Genomic DNA, 21,136 nt, shown 5'->3' with positions numbered 1-21,136 from the left:
TCGTGCAGAGAGAAGAGAACAGATTTTCTGACTAATCCTCCACTTAAATTATATTTTTCTTATCTAGAACGTGCCGCCACATACCCTATTTCGGTGACTGATATCATCAATAAATAATTTAATCATACAATTCCAAGTAAAGAAATCAATCTTGTCTCCTCAAACTCAAAGCAAACAAAACAAACAGCTACTTGGTCTCAGAAAAGATAATCAAATAGTTACTTGGGACATGGATTCAGAACCTAGTCACCATCACAATTTTCCCCATACAAGTCTGCCTGACCCACATGAGTATGTGGCTAAAATCTCATGTTCTCAGTGCAAGCAGTCAGACATGCAAAACCACACAACATGGCATGTTCTGGTTTCCAAATAGGAACCACCTGCCCAATTGCTCAGATGTCAAGATTTCTCCATGGCCGGCACACACTGTACACAAATATGACCAAGTCATGTATTTGACTGGGCAACAGATAGTGACGCATACAAAAGATGATAACCAAACGAGAGTCATCTCAATCTAAGTGCAGAAATATCAATACAGTCTTGAACTTAGGTCAACACCGAGAAATGGCATCGGAAACGCTACAGAGCAAACTGGTGCGAGTACAAGAACAAACAGATGTTATTAACATAGGAAAGCTCCATTAGATCTTGTTAACATACAAGGCAACATCATCTATACTTTCATAAGAGATTACTTCAGCTGTGCAACTTACACAAGATAGAACAACACAGAAGCTCAAATCCTAGGGACCCCTAGCACCGATACGGTGAATACATTGAGACTGGTTCTTTCTCCTTTCTTCCCCTTCTCTTATTTCCCTCTTTGTGGTCATCCACCCTGCTTCCACTTCAGTCGGTGGTCATGGGCTCGGATATACAGCAGCGGAAGCGTGCTTTACGGACATTGCTCACAATCTCCGTCTCAGCACTCTCAAGCATGCAGACAATCTCAGTAAATGGTGGGCGAACTTCAGGGTTCGCATCCCAGCAACGAGTCATGATATGGCTTAAAGCAGGCAGGCAATCTTGTGGGATTACTGGACGAGCACCCTTATTTACAACAGCAAAAGCTGCCTGAACGGCCGTCATATTTGTGAAGGGAAGCATGCCAGTTATAAGCTCCCACAAGACAATCCCAAAGCTGTAGACATCAACTTTATGATCATAGGGCCTGTGCTGGATCATTTCCCTGAAAAGGGAAAAAAAGGCAAAACACTAGCTCATCTACTATAAGCATAGTATAGTATAACGCTGAACTGTTGTTGAGAAAACACAAATTACACAAGCAACTGACTAGTGACTACTGGTGCATCAATAGTAAGTCAAACATTTATCTACCATTTGTCCATGTAAGCGAAGACAATTTGGATTATACATGCAAAAATGGAACATTTTCCTGTTATACTTGTTGCTGTGTATAGTCACCCACTCATCCTACCCCGGTGTGGAGAAAATAGGTGCAGCCTCAGCAATATTTCAATTTGAACTAGGACGGATCCATACTCTATAGAGCCAAAAGATTGAATTTGTGGTGCACCGGGCCTACCTCATTGATAAGCATGTAAGTCAATCCCACTAACGTGATTTGATTGGTTTGGCATGCAATAGAAATATTTAATCAAATGAAAAATTAGGAGGGTGTTGCATAATTGATAGCTTTAATAGAGCTCAAGTAATCCAAGAAGACTACTATGCAGCATGTATGGTTTGAGTCCTTGAGCTTCCAAAAAAAATTATGAAAAGTTGGTATGTACAGTCAGAGTATCCACGTAAATTGAGAGAAAGAACTTGAAATCCTACATGTCAGAAGTTGTAAGTGTGACTACTTAAATTAAATATTATTGACCGACAGTCCAATTTTATCAAGTGAAGGCCTGGCAATTTATGAGCCATACAAGAGCTGCACATCGAAATAAACTAAATGCCAAACATTATGGAAGAAATTTTTAAAAAGGAAAATCATCAGCAAGGGGAAATTTATAACTTACGGAGCCATCCAGCGGTAGGTTCCTGTCTCTGGTGTCATCCCTTCAGTTTTCACCTCGATACGAGCAACTCCGAAGTCAGCAATCTTAATGGATTTGTCTGCTGCAATTAGAAGGTTATCTGACTTCAGATCTCTGTGAATAAATCCCAAGGCATGCACATAAGCCATTCCCCGAGCTACATCCAATGCCTGTTTGACAGCCAATCTCAAAGGCACTGACTTGTTCTGCCTTCTCGCCAGGAACTGCCGGACTGAGCCACCTTTTGCATACTCTGTAACAATGCACCAAACGATTGATTTCCTACATGCCCCTATAAACCTTACAATATTTGGATGACTCAGCCTTGACAACATCATAACTTCTTGCACAAATTGCTGTTCCATCAAATGCGCTCTTTCCAGGTCATTCTCAGGCTTCTCCAACAGCTTAATGGCAACATCTTCTCCACTATATGTTCCCCTGTACAGCTTCCCAAAGGCTCCTTGAGCAAAAGGATCCCCCATGTCCAACCTCCCCAAATCAATGGTCCACTGCTCGTAATTACTTAGTATCTCAGTCGGATGATTCGGGTCCATCAAAACCCGAGCCAATGCATCCTCATTCAGCGTGTGTGCAGCCACACGGTTGGGGCGGAAGACACTATTGCCAACTGAATAGCTTGCAGTAGGGGCATCACGGAGGCCTGGGTGCTTAAGTATGACCGTGCGAGACTCATTCGAGCCCACACTGCTGTTGTCCACTGACATGGCAACAGAACCACCGGCGCAATTGGCCAGGTTGAAGCCGTCGGCGCTGTCCACAGACATGTGGGAGCCCTCGCCAAACTTATGGTAGTAGGACATGTTGTAGAAGCCATTGATCTCATTGTCTTGCATCCCCTTGCCCCCGCTGCCTATCATACCGTGAAACTTCGCCCCCTCAGTCATGTCAAAAGATCAAATGCTAATGGTAAAGCTGTTGCAGACTGCCCATCCTCACGCGAGAATTGCTCTCTTCTGCTCCCTAACCAGCTCTACAACAGGATGAATTTTTTTATGAAATGAGCTGGCCACCAAACAACATGCAATTCCAACTTAAAACTAAAGCAATTACATCTTCTACAACCAAGAAACCCGTGAATTTTCCATAAAAACAGATGCAACGTCTCTACTAAAAATAAGAACTTTCCTCATTTGCGGGGCTAAAACCCATATTTACACCCAAGATTTAAGCCTTTCCTCAATTCCTCCTGAAAATATGACGCTTTCCCCAAACCCTTCCCAAGTCCCTGCTCGCTCCTCCGAGGGCGGACTCGGCGAGTCGGCGTGAGGCATGGGGGTTCAGTTGAACCCCCAAAATTTCAGAAAAATAAACCGCGCCCGCACCTTAATTAGGTGCCAAGAAGGCCTATCGCGTAACTAACGTCTATCTTGTGCGCGCGCTGAAGAAGAAGAAGAACAATAACCTAATCGAACCATGGATGGATGGATGGATGGTAAGCAGCGCACCACGCAGCACGCAAATCCGCAGCAAATTGAGTGGCGAGAGAGAGAAAGATTTGGGCTTGATTGAGAACAAAGACCGACTCCTAAAACAGGGCAACCCATCCAGGCAAGGTAGAATTACTTTACCACCGACAAGGAGAAGAAACCAATCCACGCCCCCCGATGGATCTCCACCGCACTAGACCGAGAGACCAGCGGCGGAGCGAGGAGCGGCGGGTGGAGGATCCGGCGGAGAAGAAGGGGAAGGGAGGGAGGGACCGGCGGCCTCGTGGTCGGCTGAGCTGCCTCGTTGGTAGTCAAGGTCTGTGACTTTTTAGAGGAGGCTCGTGGCAGGACGGTTGCTTGCATCCACGCCTCGCCGATTGGTTGCCTGGCTTTGCCAGAATTCTGTGCGATTACCGCAAATAAAAATCATACTCCATTATTGCATAACAGTGGTCGTACCGCCTGCCTGCGTAAAGGAACACCGCAGAAAGAATAAAATCAAGTATATTCAAATATCGAATCCTTCTCTGCGAAGTTCTGTATCTTTGACTGCACTCTCCCTCTGTAATCGCACGATAAGGCTCAACAATCCGGCAAAAATTAGCGCAACCAAATGTTTGGTAAATAATAAAAGATGGTATTAGCCAAACAAAATCGTGTGGCAGTAAACCGAACAAATTGAGGAAAACTATACTGAATAAATTACAGACGAAATTCAGTACCAGTGAGGTGCAACTTACGTCGGGGGAGGGAAGCGCATACAGGATGTTGGCTGGGGACGCGAGCGCACCAAGAAACACTAGGGTTGTGTTTAGTTGCTGTAATAGGATTTTATAAAGTTATATCATATTAGTTGAGTGTTTTTACGTTGCAATAGAAATAAAAATTATATAAAATAATATCAAGTACATGTAAAAGCTATTGTTTATATCAGTAGACGATCTAAGAGTGATTCGCTATTATAACTAACTTACAGCTCAATAATTAATAATTTAACGTGAAATATAACAAGAAACCCAAATATTACTTGGTATTAATGTAATACTGAAAAAACTAATGATAAAATATGACCTTTGAGCGATCATGATGGAGGAACAGAGCATGAGATGATTACTTAATTAATGCTAGAAAAACTAATGATGAAATATGATCTTAATTTGAATAATTCCAACCAGACAACCATTAATGAGATTCTATTCCTCTCAAAACCTCAACTTTTTAGCTATCTGCATATTGCAGTCGTGGTTCTAATCAATTGTTCAAGCATGATTGTAGAAAAAACTGAGAAAGCTCATCTCACCCAGAAAAACATATAATAGAAGGCATCTGGACCATTATCTTTATGCTGCTCCTCTTGCTTGCCTTCTGCAGCAGTTGCAGAGACAACAGCAGATGCAGACGCACTCATGGCAAGGCTTTTTAGCCTGTTATCTACAACAAGAAACCATGAAGTTACGACCTCTGAACCTACAAGCATCTCATTAATGCAAGAGTCAAGATCAAAGACTGGACCTTGGATGGTGACATCCTCCAAGTGGACGGCATTGCCATTTCCATTAACGCTGCCTTTGCCATCTGTTTGTCCCAGAAACATGGGTGAACCAACAGGGGAGCTGAGATGGTGACCCCTGCTCTTGAGGTCGAGAAGCTACAGCCCCATGAATTGGCGGCCCTGCAATCGATGGCTTGCTGCAGCTCGGCTACCTACTGCTGCTCTTTGAGCTTCCTCCGCAGAAATGCCTCATGATTGGTAATGTTTCCATACATCATCCTTGTTTCTAACAATTGCAAAATCAACTTGTCAAACATCTACAATCTGTAGCACAAATTGCGGCAAGAATATATGCATGTAGAAAACGGTTACTACTCACCAATCTGTAGCACAAATTAGTTAGTTGGATTATTTCTTTCGCCCCCAAGTTGTTAGTTGTTACTCATCTGTGTGATACCCTTGTAATTTGTTAACCTTTTTATCGCGCTACGATGATGATGAAACCTGAACTTATTCCTCTCTTCTATAATAAATGGGCAGAGCTCCTACCAAACCTTTCAGAACAAGATGTGCTTGTGGTGAAATAAGATTATTACCATATCATCTTCTTCGGGGGCAAGCCCACCCTTATCTGTGAGCATCCTGTTCTCCTCCTCGAGCAACGCACACCTCTCTAGCATCAAATGCAGCTTAGACAGGATGTTGTTCAACTCCCTCTCGAGCATAGTGGCCCTATCCGCCATGGAAACCGACAGCTGCAGATTCAACCACAAATCCAATCAAAACTCAGCCACTGATCATCAATCTTGCGAATGAAACATTTGTTTTGTTTTGCAACCGACCTTTTGGACCCTCACTAGACTGGTGCTCTCATCCCCGGCTACTCCTTGGTCATAATCCTTTCCATGGGATGAGCACGAGGAAGCGAGAGCATCCATACCCTAGCACAGGATCACCGTCATCAAATCTCCACAGATAGGATCGCAAATAGAGACGAATTAAGATGAAATGTGAGTAGTTTGGACTTCGAACCTTGTGCATGTTTCTAGTCCTCTTCAGGTTGGTGATATGTGTGACCTCCGGTGAGGCTCACCCCCTTGACGCAGCTTCTCATCCGCAACAGTTTCCTGTTCATCATCACCTTCCTCTCCAGTGGCTTGGGAAGAAGAGCATGAGGAAGTGAGAGCATCCACATCCTAGAAGGCACAGGATCACAAGCAGCCGACGAACTCGCCATGGTGTGGGTGCTGAAAGGTGAAGCCAAGCGACAGGAACAATCCACAAAAGGAGACACTTTTCATATCTCCCTTGATCGAATTAAACCACTCGTGAACTGCAAACACCCAATCTTGCTTCAAATGGCCAGCCACAAAAAAAAAAAGATCAAGAAAACATATTTGGGGGAGGGCAGGGAGGGACTGTGTACCACACCATCAATGGAGAGTGAGTTGATGGGCGGGTTGCAGATGGTGATGACAGCGACGCCGTTAGCTCCCACCTCAAACTCATGGCTTGCCTGCCTACCTGAGGTCCCAGGAGACAGTGAGGTGGTGCACGCGGGCGGCTACGATGTCGGCAAGGGTGAAGTCGACGGAGTGGCTCTCTAGGAGGAGGTGGTGGTGCTCGATGCGACGCACGGTGGCAAGGGAACGGAGCGTCGTGGCGACCATTGCGGGGGCGGAGAGGGAACGAAGCGCCGTGGTAGGCCGACGATGGGGCCGGAGACGTCGTCCATTGTGGGGCCAGTGGGTGAATGAAAAGTGGTTGTCCCTCTTAGATGACGAGGGCATGGTGGAGGCGCGCCGGCCACCGAGACACGCGACAGAGTTTATCTCCATCAGATCTGTAGACAGGGTGTGGAGCCGCGGGGGTGGGCGGTCGGGGGAGGGAGACCAGGGGAGGGTGCGGGGAGGAGGAACAGAGGGAGGGGGAGAGGGCCCAGGGGATGGCTGGGTGCTGGATTTGGCAGGCAGGATGACACTGTGGATCACGTGGGCCTCAACGCGTGAGGGGAACTAGTGGACGAAGGGGCAGGCGTGCGGATGGATGGATGAAGGGGCGAGCAAACGTGACCCCTATGTGAGAGAGGGGGATGGGGTGGGCGAGGGACTCATGAGTCCCGCACAAGACTCTTTTGGTACTTTTTAAGTAGTAAAGATAAGCATGTTAAGGAGAAGCAGACTGAGTGAAGTCATATGTGCTAAAAAGATGAGTGTTTGGTTAGTTGTATTTGTCTGAACAGACTGAGATGATTTTCTGTTTTGTTGATTGAATCTGATGTCATATGAACGGATGCAAGAGTTGAGATTTTGATTTGTTACTCATATGAAGATGATTTTGTGACAATGACAAGTGAAACCGCCTGCATGAGCAGATGCAGAACCTCAGTCAGGATGAGACCTGCATCCGCTCAGTCAGGACGAGAGCTTCACTCATCAGTCAGGATGTGACTGTATATTTGTATCCGCTCATGCAGACGAGAATAATAGATGCATATAATCAAACATGCTTCTTATTGATATTATATGCATTCACCAAGTTAGATTGAGAGAATTCAGATAACCAAATATACTCTAGGTAGACGAAAAAAGAAATATGGGTTGGTGGGTAGTTTTCTTGCTTGCGTTTTATTTATGGAGATAGGAGTGGAGACAAGAGAGCAAGGTGAAGGTGGTGAAAAAGGATATGACATAAGATGAAGAAGAAATAGCTGTGTTTCTTTCTTGCTCTTCCCATTTTACCCTTTTGGTTTGCACAATTTGGTATTTTCCATTTTTCCCTGTGCTAACAAACAAAATCCATTTATCCAATATGGAAAATATTATTAGGATGCATATTACTTAACTATTGTGGTGCATTAACCACCAGAGAGAAAGAAAAATTATAGGGACACCCAAATGAAGACGCTACATGAGAATCACCATCTTATTGAAAATGCAAAATAACAAAATTTGAGGAACCGTGCTAAGTTGCGATGAAAATATATTACAATCATGTAAAAGTTGAAAAACAAAGCAACTACTATTTTTCTGAGAAAATAAGTGTTGCATAACTTAAGAATATTTTATAAGAAATGAAAATAATAAAAGATGGATTTGGACTCATTACCTCAACCATTATACGTTTTATACTGTCACGGTACATCATCATTATATGGTTACACTCGTGATATATTGTTGTTTTTTTCTTATAATAAGATCATGAGAATGACGTCCCCTTATCTTTGTCGAGAAGGTGTCACTATCAGTAGTAATGGGATTAGTTGAGATGTCTATATTTTTTAAGGCCGGTAACAAAACTCTAATATAAATTGGAAAACAAACGAGAGAATAATACCGTGATCACCAATCGTAAAACCTCTATTTTCCGTAATGTTGCGCTTTTGTTGACCGGTAAAACCTCTGTTCCCTTAGCGGTGGTACTTTCTTTGTTTAGAAAAGAAGAGTGGGAAATCCCTGGCGCCGCGGATTCAAGAGGCAGGCATCGTACGGTTCACGCGAGCGCGACGCGAGGTGTTGCTTTCGCGTGCTGTTCATAGTCAACCGGGGCAATCGGCCAGGCAACAAAAGTGTTCAGCTGGCATGTTCACAAGATCCCAAGTAAGTCTCGGTCAGGGACGGCAGCAGCAAAACTATGCAGCGGCACAGCACGCTGTTTGCTCGTCCGTTCGCTGGGTCTGGACGCAGCGACACGCCACCACGACTTGGTCGTCGTTGACAGGTACACGCGTGCGTGCGTAGGATGAGGAGTGCAGCTGGGCTACTACCAGTGATAGAATATGCTATTGTTAGTTTGGAATGTTTAGATTGTATCTATTCCTAACCAACCGAGTACCACGTATATATGTAAATCTATCTACAACTAATTCTGTTTTGAAGTATATAAAGAAACGATGCCACACCACGTCTGGTGATTGAGCATCTTCTCCTCAAATCAATCTACTCTATTATTGTTTACATGGTATCAGCTTTGTTCGATCCTTCAGCAATGTCTTCCGCTGCTCTTTCTGACGGCTCCACCACCGGCGCGCTCGTTTCCACGGCGACACCCTCCCTCGTCTCTTTGTCGTCCTCTCCATTTTACTTCGGTCACCTCATCACCATCAAACTCACATCTGAGAACTACCTCTTCTGGCGCGCACAAGTTGTCCCTCTCCTGCGTAGCAATCTTCTCATGGGCTATGTTGATGGCACCAATCCTTGTCCTGCTGCCACAATTCTTGTCACGCCTGACGGCGGTTCTCCCACTCCCACTCCTAATCCGCAGCATGGCGCCTGGATTCAACAGGATCAAGCAATCCTATCCGCCGTTCTTTCTTCCATGACGGTGGAGGTCCTTGGCATGGTCCTATTTGCCTCAACTTCCAGGGAGGCTTGGACTACACTTGAGAGCAGTTTTGCATCTCAATCTACTGCCCGGTCTATGCAGATCCGGACTCAGCTTGGTGAGTTGCGGAAGCGCGACTCTTCGGCCGCCGTCTTCTTCAACCAGGTCAAGGCCCTCTCGGACACTCTTACGTCCATTGGGCAACCACTTCGGCCGGAGGAATTTACCTCCTACCTGCTGAATGGCCTCGATGAGGAGTATGACTCCCTTGTCGAGATGGTGCTGGGGCGCGATACTCCTATGCCCCTGCGTGATCTCTACGCTCGGCTCCTATCAACCGAGCAGCGTCTTGAGGGTCGTCGTGCTCTTGACATTGGCCATGTTCACTCGGCCAATGCAGTCAAGTTTGGTGGCAAATACTGCTCCAACACTGCTTCTCCGGCGCCCTATCGCTCCAACAAGTCTGCTCCGGCTAAGTCCAACTTCAACTCGAAGCCGCCTACATCTGGCGGGGCTGGTGCTCCGGCTGGGCGCCACACTGGCAATCGCCCCATCTGCCAGCTTTGTGATGAGGCGGGGCATGTGGCGCCGCGATGCTTCAAATGCTTCGACAAGAACTTCCTCGGCGTTGGCAATGATGGGCGCTACACACAACGTTAACTTGCCATGGCTAATGTGGTGTATCAGGCACCGCAAGGCCAGACATCTTCCTACCCTGTTGATGCAAGCTGGTACATGGATACGGGGGCCTCCGATCACCTCACTTCGGAGCTTGACAAGATGCATATGAAGGAACAATACAAGGGACAGGAGCAAGTTCACGCTGCCAACGGTTCAGGTATGTGCATTCTTCATGTTGGTCAAGCCCTTTTACCCACTCCTTCGTTCAAACCACTTCATCTCACAAATGTCCTTCATGTTCCTGAAGTCACCAAAAATCTGTTATCCGTTCATAAGCTCACCAAAGATAATAATGTTCTTGTTGAGTTCCATCCTAACACTCTTTTTGTGAAGGATCTGGATTCTCGGGTCACACTCCTTAGAGATCGTTGTCGTGGTGGCCTGTACTCTCTTGATGTGCCGCTTATCAAACAAGTTTTCAGCACTCTTAAGGCGTCCTCTACCCAGTGGCATGCTCGTCTAGGTCACCCCGCGTCACAAGTCGTCCAACATGTTTTGCGTCGCAATGAACTTCCATCCGTGTTTAATAAATTAGATGCGGTTTGTGATGCTTGCCAACAAGGCAAAAGTCATCAACTGCCTTTTCCTATTTCCAATATTGTAACTCATGCTCCTCTTGAGCTTGTTTTTTCGGATGTATGGGGCCCTGCCCAAACTTCTGTTAGTGGTCATAATTACTATGTCAGCTTCATCGATGCTTATAGTCGTTTTACTTGGCTTTATTTGCTCAAACGCAAGCGTGATGTCTTTGATGTTTTCCTCAAATTTCAAACTCATGTTGAACGCCTTCTCAAACACAAAATTCTGTGTGTCCAATCTGATTGGGGCGGTGAGTATGTTAAGCTGGACGCCTTCTTTCAGAACCTTGGTATTCTCCACCGTGTCTCGTGTCCACACACACATCAACAAAATGGTACTGCTGAACGTAAACATCGCCATATAGTTGAGACCGGCCTCACCTTGCTAGCACATGCTTCGGTCCCCTTTCCTTATTGGAATGATGCTTTTTCTACGGCTTGCTTTCTCATTAATCGCTTGCCTTCTCGTGTTATTGCTATGCAAACTCCTCTTGAGCGTCTGTTAGGTGAGGTACCAGATTACACCTTTTTTAAGGTATTTGGTTGTGCTTGCTGGCCACATCTCCGCCCTTACAATTCCCATAAGCTTCAATTCCGATCGAAAAAGTGTGTCTTTTTAGGTTATAGCTCCCTACACAAAGGCTACAAATGTCTTCATGTTCCCACCAATCGTGTCTATATTAGTCGCGATGTTATCTTCGATGAGAATGTTTTTCCCTTTGCCAACTCCCCTTCCTCCGATTCCTCTCCATCTTTTCATAATTCCCCCTTTTCCCTTGACCAATTTGAAGATCATGCATATGCTCCGTTATTGCTTGCTAACCATGGTGCATGTATTGGCCGCGGTGCCCGACTTGAGCTTCTTCCGGATGGTACGTCAGCAAGTGCGCCTATCTTGCATGATCACGTTGATCCTCTGCATGGCGCTGTTCACGGTGCGCACGCCGATCATGTAGGAGCGGCTATACCTGATTCTGCTGAGCCGCCCGACGCGTCATTGCCTGGAGCCAATCCCGCTGAGCCAGCTTCTCCACCTTGTACGACTTCCCCTCCACCTGACGACGTGGCTGCTTCTCCGCCTCACGCTTCATCACCTACCGCTGAGCCGGCTTCTGATGGGGATTCTTAGCGGCCGATTACTTGGCACATGCGTGGGATTTCTGTGCCCAAAGTCCGCACGGATGGCACCATTGCATGGCTTGCTGCCTGCCTGGCACAGACAACCTCCGATCCGACGTCTGAGCCGCGTCACTTCTGTGCTGCTCTGTCTATCCCTCATTGGTGCATGGCTATGGAGCAAGAGTATGATGCTTTAATCCGTAATAACACCTGGCAGATTGTCCCTCCTCGTCCGGGTGTGAATATCATTGACTCCAAATGGGTATTCAAAGTCAAACGTCATGCAGATGGCTCTATTGAGCGATACAAGGCTCGCCTTGTTGCTAAGGGCTTCAAACAACGTTATGGTCTGGATTATGAAGATACCTTTAGTCCAGTTGTGAAGCCTATTACCATTCGTTTGCTTCTCTCATTGGCAGTTAATCGTGGCTGGTATCTTCGGCAGTTGGATGTTCAGAATGCCTTTCTTAATGGCGTGTTAGAAGAGGAGGTTTATATGCGCCAACCCCCTGGATTTGAAGACCCTGCCCGGCCACAGCATCTCTGTCGACTTGTTAAAGTGCTTTATGGTCTAAAGCAGGCTCCTCAGGCTTGGCATGCTCGCCTTGCATCTGTTCTTGCTACTCATGGTTTTCAATCCTCCTCAGCTGATTCATCCTTGTTCATGTGCTGTCGGCCAGAAGTGACCACCTATCTGCTTGTTTATGTGGACAACATTATTGTCATTAGTTCCTCTTCCACTGCTATTGATCGATTAATTCTTGGTCTTCGTGATCAGTTTGCTGTCAAAGACCTGGGAGTTTTGCACTATTTTCTTGGTATTGAGGTAGCTAAGTATCAGACAGGGCTCAGTCTTACTCAACGCAAATATGCTCTTGATCTTCTCCGTCGTGCTGGTATGCTCAAGTGTAAGCCGGCTCTTACTCCAATGGCGTCTGCTGAAAAGTTGTCTAGTGCTGATGGTGTTCCTCTTAGTTCGGATGATGCCACTACTTATCGTAGTATTATTGGTGGTCTACAGTACTATACGCTGACTCGCCTGGATCTGTCGTTTGCTGTTAACAAGGTTTGCCAATACCTTCATTCTCCTCGAGATGTCCACTGGTCTGCTGTTAAGCGTATCCTTCGCTATGTTCAGTACACTCTTGGCCATGGCCTTCGTATTTTACCGTCAATCTCTAGCTCTTTGTCGGTCTATTCTGATGCTGATTGGGCTGGGAACGTTGATGACAGGCGATCAACCGGGGGACATGCCATCTTTTATGGTTCAAACTTAATCGCCTGGAGTGCCAAGAAGCAAGCTACTGTTTCTCGCTTGAGTACGGAGTCTGAATATAAAGCTATTGCTAATGCCACGGCAGAACTTATATGGGTTGAAGCTTTGATGCAAGAGCTTGGTATTCGGCAAAACTCACCTCCTACACTATGGTGTGATAATATTGGTGCTACGGTCTTATCGTCTAATCCAGTCTTTCGTACCCGTACAAAAACATATTGAAGTTGACTATCACTTTGTTCGAGAACGTGTTGCTCAGAAGTTACTTCACATCAGATTTATCTCTTCCAAGGATCAGCTTGCGGATATCTTCACCAAACCATTGTCACTTCCTTTGTTCCAGGAGTGTAAGCGCAACCTCAACATGCTGTCGATCGTTGAGATTGAGGGAGGCTGATAGAATATGCTATTGTTAGTTTGGAATGATTAGATTGTATCTATTCCTAACCAACCGAGTATCACGTATATATGTAAATCTATCTACAACTGATTCTGTTTTGAAGTATATAAAGAAACGATGCCACACCACGTCTGGTGATTGAGCATCTTCTCCTCGAATCAATCTACTCTATTATTGTTTACAACCAGCACCGCCGACTGCCGTCGATGAGATCATGGGAATGGTGGGTAGGGCAGGGAAGCTTGTTATTTGGCCGGTTGGCACCGCCAGCCGGCCGCATTTGGAGCCATGTAGGTCGGGGGTGGCAAGCCACGGCTGACGCGGGTGGTGCCCAAGACTGGTCGGAACGAACGTGGTGGAACACGGCGCGATTTGCCGAGCGCGCACCGGACGGGGCAGCAGCAACGGGTGGGGAAGAGAAGAACCGGCCCGCGCGACCATGCCATGCGTCGATGGAACGTGCTAGCGGTTGGCCTCGCCCCCCACAGCCACCAGCAAGGCGGCAAGCGACTCGGCGGGAGTCCCGCGGCGGTCGTCGCTTCGCGAACGATGCTACCACGGCAAGGGACCGCAGCACGATGCTCGTCGCTTTGCGCTGCGGTGGCACATGAGGATATCTCTAGTTTTATCTATAACTATTATCTCTTATTTCTCGTAACATATTTTTTTTAAAAAATTATTCTTAATTTTTCATATTTTATAATCCTTAGAGTTATTTTTTATTTCCTTTTCGGTTAGTTTATAAAATTCTCCTCCATATAAACAAGATTTATCTTCACATTAGCTTCATCTTCACCGCACTTATTTCTCTTATATATCTATATTACGGTAATAAAAACCGAACACTAAAATTGCCCTCACAAAATGCTCTGCCAGTTTACCATTTCCTTCTCTTCCCAACGGCGGGGCGGGATCACCTTTCCAGTACTGCCGCACTCACAGTCTCACACTCGACGACAGACCAGAACAGTGACCACACCCACTCGAGTCTCGAGCTCACTCGCCTCCCTTCTCCCCGCGTGTCGCCTCGCCGCCCGCACCGCCCCCAACTCGATGGATCCCGCCGCCGCCGACCAGCCGTGCGTCATCCAGGCTCTCCCAGCCCACTCCCCGTCCTCCAACACCCTCCCGCCCCCGCCCCTAGTCCAGGCCCTCCCGGCCCTCCACTCCCCAGCCAAAGACCACCCAACTGCCTCGGCTTCAGCCGCCACCCCAGCCTCCTCCTTCTCCTCCCCCTCCCGGCCACCCAGACGCCGGCCTCCGCAAGCCCATCCCTCGCCCCCGCCCGGTCCCACACCCCCGAGCCCCCGCCGCACCCGCTCGGGCGGCGCGCCCGAGTGGACGGCCGCCGAGACGCTCGCGCTCGTCGCCGAGGTCGCGGCCGTGGACGACGGCTGGTCCCGCTCCGTCTCCGCGTTCCAGAAGTGGGCCATGGTCGCAGAGAACCTCGCCGCCTCCGAGGCCTTCGCCTCGGGGTCCGCGAAACGGCGGGGGCAGGGGAATAAGAGGGCGGCCGGCGAGTGCAGGCGGCGGTGGGAGGCGCTGACGACGGAGTACGGGGCCGTGCGGCGGTGGGAGGTGCGCACGGGGGGCGGGTACTGGGAGATGGGCGCCGCCGCGCGGAGGAAAGCCGGGCTCCCGGCGGAGTTCGACGCCGAGGTGTATGGTGCCATGGACGCGCTCATACGGGTCGAGGAGGCGCTTCTTGCGGATGCGGCTGGCGGTGGCGCGGGAGGGGAGGAGGTGGAGGGGTTGGTTGGCGGTGGTGCCGGAGTTGAGGTGGGAGCAGAGGACAGCGGTGACGACCGTGAGGTTGGAGAAGACGAGGTCCAGGAGAATGAATCAGCGGAGGAAGCGGAGGAGGAGGACAAGGATGATAGGGAGGAAATGCAGGTGGATGGTGCCAATGCTGATGCTTCGAATGACTTGGGTACGTGCGAATCATCACTCTTTTCTCTTTGCATGTTTAGATTCAGTAGTCTTGTGCTTATGATCATGATAATTTGGCGAGGCTCATGCAAGCCTGTGATGATGTGCCGTTACAAGGATGCAAATGTGGATATGAATCTTGGCAATAGGAGTATATGAATCTTGGTATTGCATTTGCTATTCGGTGACTGGCCAAATATGGTTTGGTTTTGAAATTTGGCAGCAGGCAAATATGCCAATACCAATGTTAGGAAATGAGCCTAAGCTGACAGAACTTCAGAGAACATATTTTCTGCTGTACTAGTTATTGTGGAAATGAGGAGGCTCACATTCTTCTTCTCATGATCCAATATAGTGCCCAATTACAACAGCTTTTTTCTGTCTTGTCATTTTCACTCCATAGCTGCTCTTCATACTTAGCTCAGATCCTGGATTAGCCTTATCCATAATCCAGTGCATGTAGCTTCTTGATCTATTAAGTTTTTCAAATTTTCATGTATGCAAAATATCTACAGAAATCAGCCAAATGTTGACAGACAATGATAACCAGTCATGGAAGGTTTTCAAAATTCTCGGGGAGGGCATGTTCTGTATCTGTGCAAAATTCAAGTTCAAACTCAACCACATTGGCAGGAGATGAAATCTTTACCACCTTTTTTTTTTATATATATAGATTTTCAACATTTAGCTGGTTTTCCCTAGACTTGCTACCTTTCAGGTATTATGACATCAAGATACACATCCTTTAATTCTTTGTGTCCTATAGAAAATCCCTTGTTATCATCTTGCGGTCTATACTGTCATGAAGCAATTTTCTGTAGTCAGTTCATAATTTACCTGAGGAACTTTCAATGCCACGATGAGGTGATTCCTAACTGAAAGCTGTTTGTTCTGATAAAAAAGATAATTCATGGTTGTATTGTACTACTTATTTCTAGCTTAAAGGTGCTGGAATTATTCATGTTACATTCAAAACTGTCAAGTTTTAGGGATCTGCGTGATGCCTTTTGGTTCTGTATTTGAAGGAAACTTTTAGCATAAATATCATTTCGTATTCAGACAACAAGGTATCATATAATGAAGAATAATATCATTTTTCCATTTTCTCATTAGATGGTATATAGTAAAAATGTAAAATTTAGCACAAGCATTGCTAGCAAATGAGCATCAACCATCAAGCAAGAAAGTATTGCGTCGTTTGCATTATGCACAATGGTTGTTAGACAGATTTTCTGCTTTAAGGCCTGCTTTACTGATCCTGATATGAACAGGATGATAGTATGTGTTACAATGAGCCAATGCCCAAACATGTTGCCTAAATTTGCAATTCTGATTCGTATCTTGTACTACCAGCTTGTGTCGTGTTCCTTTTGTATTATCAAATTCTGCTGCTGCCTTACTTTCTTCATAATATGTTTGTGTAGAAGGTAGTGAGATGGGAGCAAATAGCAAACCCGAGAAAAGCCAAAACAATGCATGGGAGCTGGCCCACAAGTTACATGAGAATGCGCAGCATATCCATACCATACTGAGCGAAGAGGCCGACAGAAATGCTGGCCAGAACCATGCTCTTGCCGGTTCGATGCCACCTGATGCCATGGAGACCACCCGCCAAAAAGCCGATGAACTCATCAAATCACTAGGCGGGCTTGTCAGCTACTTGAACCAGTTCACAGAGCTGATCAAGGAAACAGGGTTCGAGAATGTCATCGGTATGAGTTGATGTATGAGAGGCAGGTTTCCTTGTAAGGATTAGATCATGACTGCTTATTTTTCATCAGTGTAGTTTCTCCATGCCCTCCATCTTTGTAATGGCATTGTTTGGTGCCAGTGGCGGACTCAGATTTGGCGATTGGGTATTTAGTATTAAAAAAAAATTGTTCAATCCAAAATACGAGAAGTCTATAGTAGCTAAAATTTTAAAGTATAAATTATTTATGTTGAGAAGTTTCAACTAATTAAGAGAAATTATAAAGTACTTAAAGAAAATTATAATTTAATTCTACGTTCCTACGTGGTTTGAAAGCGTTTAATGATGTTATTATCCTTAAGTTGCAAAAAAAATCACGCTCAACTGCCGATTGCTGAACTGGACAGTCACATCATGAAGATCATGAGCTCCTGATGCTTGCTGCTGTGATATGAGAAGGTGGACTTTTTTCAGTTAATAGGTTGAGTGGAGAATGGATGATAGTTTGGACTCACGTTTTGCTGGATGGTCTGATGGATTGAAGCAGTAAACAAGCAAGTTGGCTTAACTAGATATATATATATATATATATATATATATATATATATATATATATATATATATATATATATATATATATATATATATATAGTATAGCTGCTATATACTTTTTTTTTTTTTTTTTGCAAAAAAGTTAGGTATTCAACTGAATACCCTTGCATCCTGGTGGGTCCGCCCCTGTTAGGTGCATTGAAATCGTTATTGCTCATGCTCCGTGACCTTGGTATATGTTGTGTGCCACTGGCGAGATCAGATGTTGTCTGAGAGTTCTGTTAGGGTTTTAACAGAAGTATCACTAGAATTGACAAGCCAAATACAAGATCAACATATAAAGACATGATTTTTATTACTAAGGTTTGATTATTTTACCTATATCCTCGGGGTATGATTACGGACGCTTCTTACTATATTTTATTTCTGTTGATACTGTTATACGATGATGCCTAATATTTATAGGTTTAAAAATAAAAGTTTGATTACCACTATATTCTTAATCTCATTTAATTATAACTTAAATCTATTTGTAACTAATCATGTACACATATACAAAACAAATACAACATGTTCATTTCGACTCCCCACCCCTGAATATCAGAGGGTGAGAGATATGATGCCTTACACCTAGAAGTAAGTATTCGTGCGATATCATGATCTTATCAGGAATGCGATGCAAGTAGGAGAGTAACATCGAGTATGATGTCAGGTTTCATCATCAGAGTAACATTGGCGCCAATCTTTCGAGAACCAAACAAGAATGTTGGTTGGTGTCTTGAGAGACCTGGCAGCTACACAATGTTTTCGCTGGCACAGCTCAAAATTAACCGTCAACCTGATCCCTAAAACCTCCTCTCCCATCCAACCAAGAATGACACAAAAACCGCAGCAACAGACGTCGCCGCTGCTGTGTTTTCTCCCGCCTATTCTTAGCACCCCACAGCGTCGCGACCCCTCACCGCATTTCCTCCCCGCCACCTCCTCCCTCCCCTCCATTTCTTCACCCATGCACATGCGGAACGCGTAGCTTCGCCCTCGCCTCCTCCCACGACGCCAACGTACGTGCGCGTGCTGCGCGCGGTCACCTCCACCATCACCGCGGCGCAAGAACGCCCGCCCGTCGAACGACTCGGCCACCGTGCGCGTCCCCATGGCGCGGCCGCGGCCGCCCGGCCATCTCCGCGTCGCCTTCCTCGCTGTTGTCGTCGTCGCTTTGCATGGTCTTGGTTCCGTGGCCGCCGCCGACGACGACGATGGGGGCGGCACGGAGGGCGACGTGCTGATCGCGTTCCGCGACACTTTGCGAGGGTCGGACGGCGCGCCGCCGGGCCCGCTGCGGAGCTGGGGCACCCCGGGCCCGTGCCGGGGCAACATCTCCTCCTGGTACGGCGTATCGTGCCACGGCAACGGCAGCGTGCAGGGGCTGCAGCTGGAGCGGCTCGGCCTGGCGGGGGCGGCCCCGGACCTGGGCGCGCTCGCCGTGCTCCCGGGCCTGCGCGCGCTCAGCCTCGCCGACAACGCGCTCACGGGCGCGTTCCCCAACGTGTCCGCGCTCGCCGTGCTCAAGATGCTCTACCTGTCGCGGAACCGGCTGTCCGGCGTCATCCCGGACGTCACGTTCGGGCCCATGCGCGGCCTCCGGAAGCTGCACCTCGCCAGCAACGACTTCTCCGGGCCGGTGCCCAGCTCCATCACGTCGCCGCGGCTGCTGGAGCTGTCGCTCGCCAACAATCGCTTCGATGGCCCGCTGCCGGACTTCTCGCAGCCAGAGCTGAGGTTTGTCGACGTCTCCAACAACAATCTCTCCGGCCCCATCCCAGAGGGCCTCAGTCGCTTCAACGCAAGCATGTTCTCAGGTAGCATTAGCACATCGATTCTTGCCTAATCTTGCATGCAATTTTCCGAGTGAAAAACTCGAGAACGTTCTTGATTAATCGCAAAATCTGTGCATCGATCGACAGGTAACAAGCTCCTCTGTGGCAAACCACTAGACGTCGCCTGCGACACCGCGGGGTCGCCGCGCTCCGGCATGTCGACCATAATGATCATTGCCATCGTGCTCATCATCCTCGGAGTACTTCTCGCTGCCGCGGGCGTCACCACGGGCGTCCTCGGCCGCCAGCGCACGCCGAGGCGCGCGGCCGCCGAGACGCTGGGCAGCGCCGACCAGACGCCCTCCAACCCGAAACTCCACACCGCGCCGGCCGTCAACATCGACCAGGCCGCCAGCACTAGCCAGCCGCGCGCTGGCGCAGCTGCCGCAGCCGGGGCCGGCGGCGCAGCGAAGCGGCCGCGCCGCGACGAGCACGGGAGGCTGGTGTTCATCCAGGAGGGCCGCCCCCGGTTCGAGATCGAGGACCTGCTCCGGGCGTCGGCCGAGGTGCTGGGCAGCGGCAACTTCGGGTCGTCGTACAAGGCGACGCTCTGTGAGGGCCCGGCGGTGGTGGTGAAGCGGTTCAAGGACATGAACGGCGTCGGGCGGGAGGACTTCTCGGAGCACATGCGCCGCCTCGGCCGCCTTGCCCACCCCAACCTCCTCCCCCTCGTCGCCTACCTCTACAAAAAGGAGGAGAAGCTCCTCATCACCGACTATATGGTCAATGGCAGCCTCGCCCAGCTCCTCCATGGTAAACAACAATAAAAAACAGAAATAAAAAAAATCTGTTCTTGGATAGAAAAAAAAAGAAATGATGGATTAGTCGATGTATTTTATATTTAATTAGGTAACCGCGGATCGATCTTAGACTGGGGGAAGCGGCTGCGGATCATCAAGGGGACGGCGCGTGGGGTGGCGCACCTGTACGACGAGCTGCCGATGCTGACGGTGCCGCACGGGCACCTCAAGTCGTCGAACGTGCTGCTCGACGGCGCGTTCGAGGCGGTGCTGGCGGACTACGCGCTGGTGCCGGTGGTGACGGCGCACCACGTGGCGCAGGTGATGGTGGCGTACAAGGCGCCCGAGTGCATCGCGCCGCAGGGGAAGCCGTCCAAGAAGAGCGACGTGTGGAGCCTCGGGATCCTCATCCTTGAGGTGCTCACCGGCAAGTTCCCCGCGAACTACCTCCGGCAGGGGCGGCAGGGCACCGACCTCGCCGGGTGGGTTCACGCGGTCGTCACGGAGGAGCTTACCGGCGAGGTGTTCGACAAGGACATCACGGGGGCCAGGGGCGCCGAGGCCGACATGGTCAAGCTGCTTCAGGTCGGTCTGGGATGCTGCGAGGCCGACGTCGACCGGAGGTGGGACCTCAAGACGGTCATCGCGCGCATCGACGAGATCCGTGAACCCGAACCCGCCGACGGCGACTCGTCGTCGTCCTTGGCGAGCGATGGCGAGCACCGATCCTAATCACACCACCACATACACCCCGCGTAATTAACCAAGCAAATCACACTGATCGATCAGCGTCTTGCATGCATGTACGAGGTACAACGGAGAAGAGGATTTACGTGGCGGGCACATGCATGCATGGGTGGATTATTGGTTCCTGAACTAAATTTGGATGCGTCGATCGACTGATCGATTTGATGAACACATACGTTTGTGATGGGATAGATCATGGCAATACGGTTTCTGATATGGTTCGTGGGGAATTTCGATCGTGTAAATTGGTTTAGCTTAATTTTTCA

At 48.1% G+C, this 21,136-nt stretch overlaps 3 protein-coding genes across 5 annotated transcripts; 2 read left to right on the top strand and 1 right to left on the bottom strand.

Moving 5' to 3' along the window:
* Positions 1–607: 607 nt before the first annotated feature.
* On the bottom strand, positions 608–3,841 carry LOC133922581 (serine/threonine-protein kinase STY13-like). Of its 2 annotated transcripts, none has more exons than XM_062367964.1 (3): positions 3,600–3,841; positions 1,995–3,006; positions 608–1,195 (listed from the first exon to the last, which is right to left on the bottom strand). In XM_062367964.1, exons 2-3 carry the CDS (start codon positions 2,918–2,920, stop codon positions 856–858), a joined length of 1,266 nt encoding a protein of 421 aa, XP_062223948.1. In that variant the 5' UTR covers positions 2,921–3,006; positions 3,600–3,841; the 3' UTR covers positions 608–855. The 2 variants fall into 2 exon arrangements, with proteins under 2 accessions (XP_062223948.1, XP_062223947.1); XM_062367963.1 differs by having other exon boundaries at positions 3,605–3,840.
* Positions 3,842–14,218: 10,377 nt separating this feature from the next.
* On the top strand, positions 14,219–17,159 carry LOC133922580 (uncharacterized). Of its 2 annotated transcripts, none has more exons than XM_062367962.1 (2): positions 14,219–15,265; positions 16,692–17,159. In XM_062367962.1, the coding sequence occupies exons 1-2, from the start codon at positions 14,389–14,391 to the stop codon at positions 16,985–16,987; spliced, it is 1,173 nt and encodes a 390-aa protein (XP_062223946.1). In that variant the 5' UTR covers positions 14,219–14,388; the 3' UTR covers positions 16,988–17,159. The 2 variants fall into 2 exon arrangements, with proteins under 2 accessions (XP_062223946.1, XP_062223945.1); XM_062367961.1 differs by having other exon boundaries at positions 14,225–15,265; positions 16,689–17,159.
* Positions 17,160–18,659: 1,500 nt separating this feature from the next.
* LOC133923243 (pollen receptor-like kinase 4) lies at positions 18,660–20,855 on the top strand. Its single transcript, XM_062368661.1, has 3 exons — positions 18,660–19,365; positions 19,471–20,136; positions 20,233–20,855. The coding sequence occupies exons 1-3, from the start codon at positions 18,660–18,662 to the stop codon at positions 20,853–20,855; spliced, it is 1,995 nt and encodes a 664-aa protein (XP_062224645.1).
* The last annotated feature ends 281 nt before the right edge of the window (positions 20,856–21,136 follow it).

The sequence above is a fragment of the Phragmites australis genome, chromosome 6, assembly GCF_958298935.1.
Source record: "Phragmites australis chromosome 6, lpPhrAust1.1, whole genome shotgun sequence".
NCBI classification, from domain to species: Eukaryota; Viridiplantae; Streptophyta; class Magnoliopsida; order Poales; family Poaceae; genus Phragmites; species Phragmites australis.
This window is presented reverse-complemented; position numbering and strand designations above follow the sequence as displayed.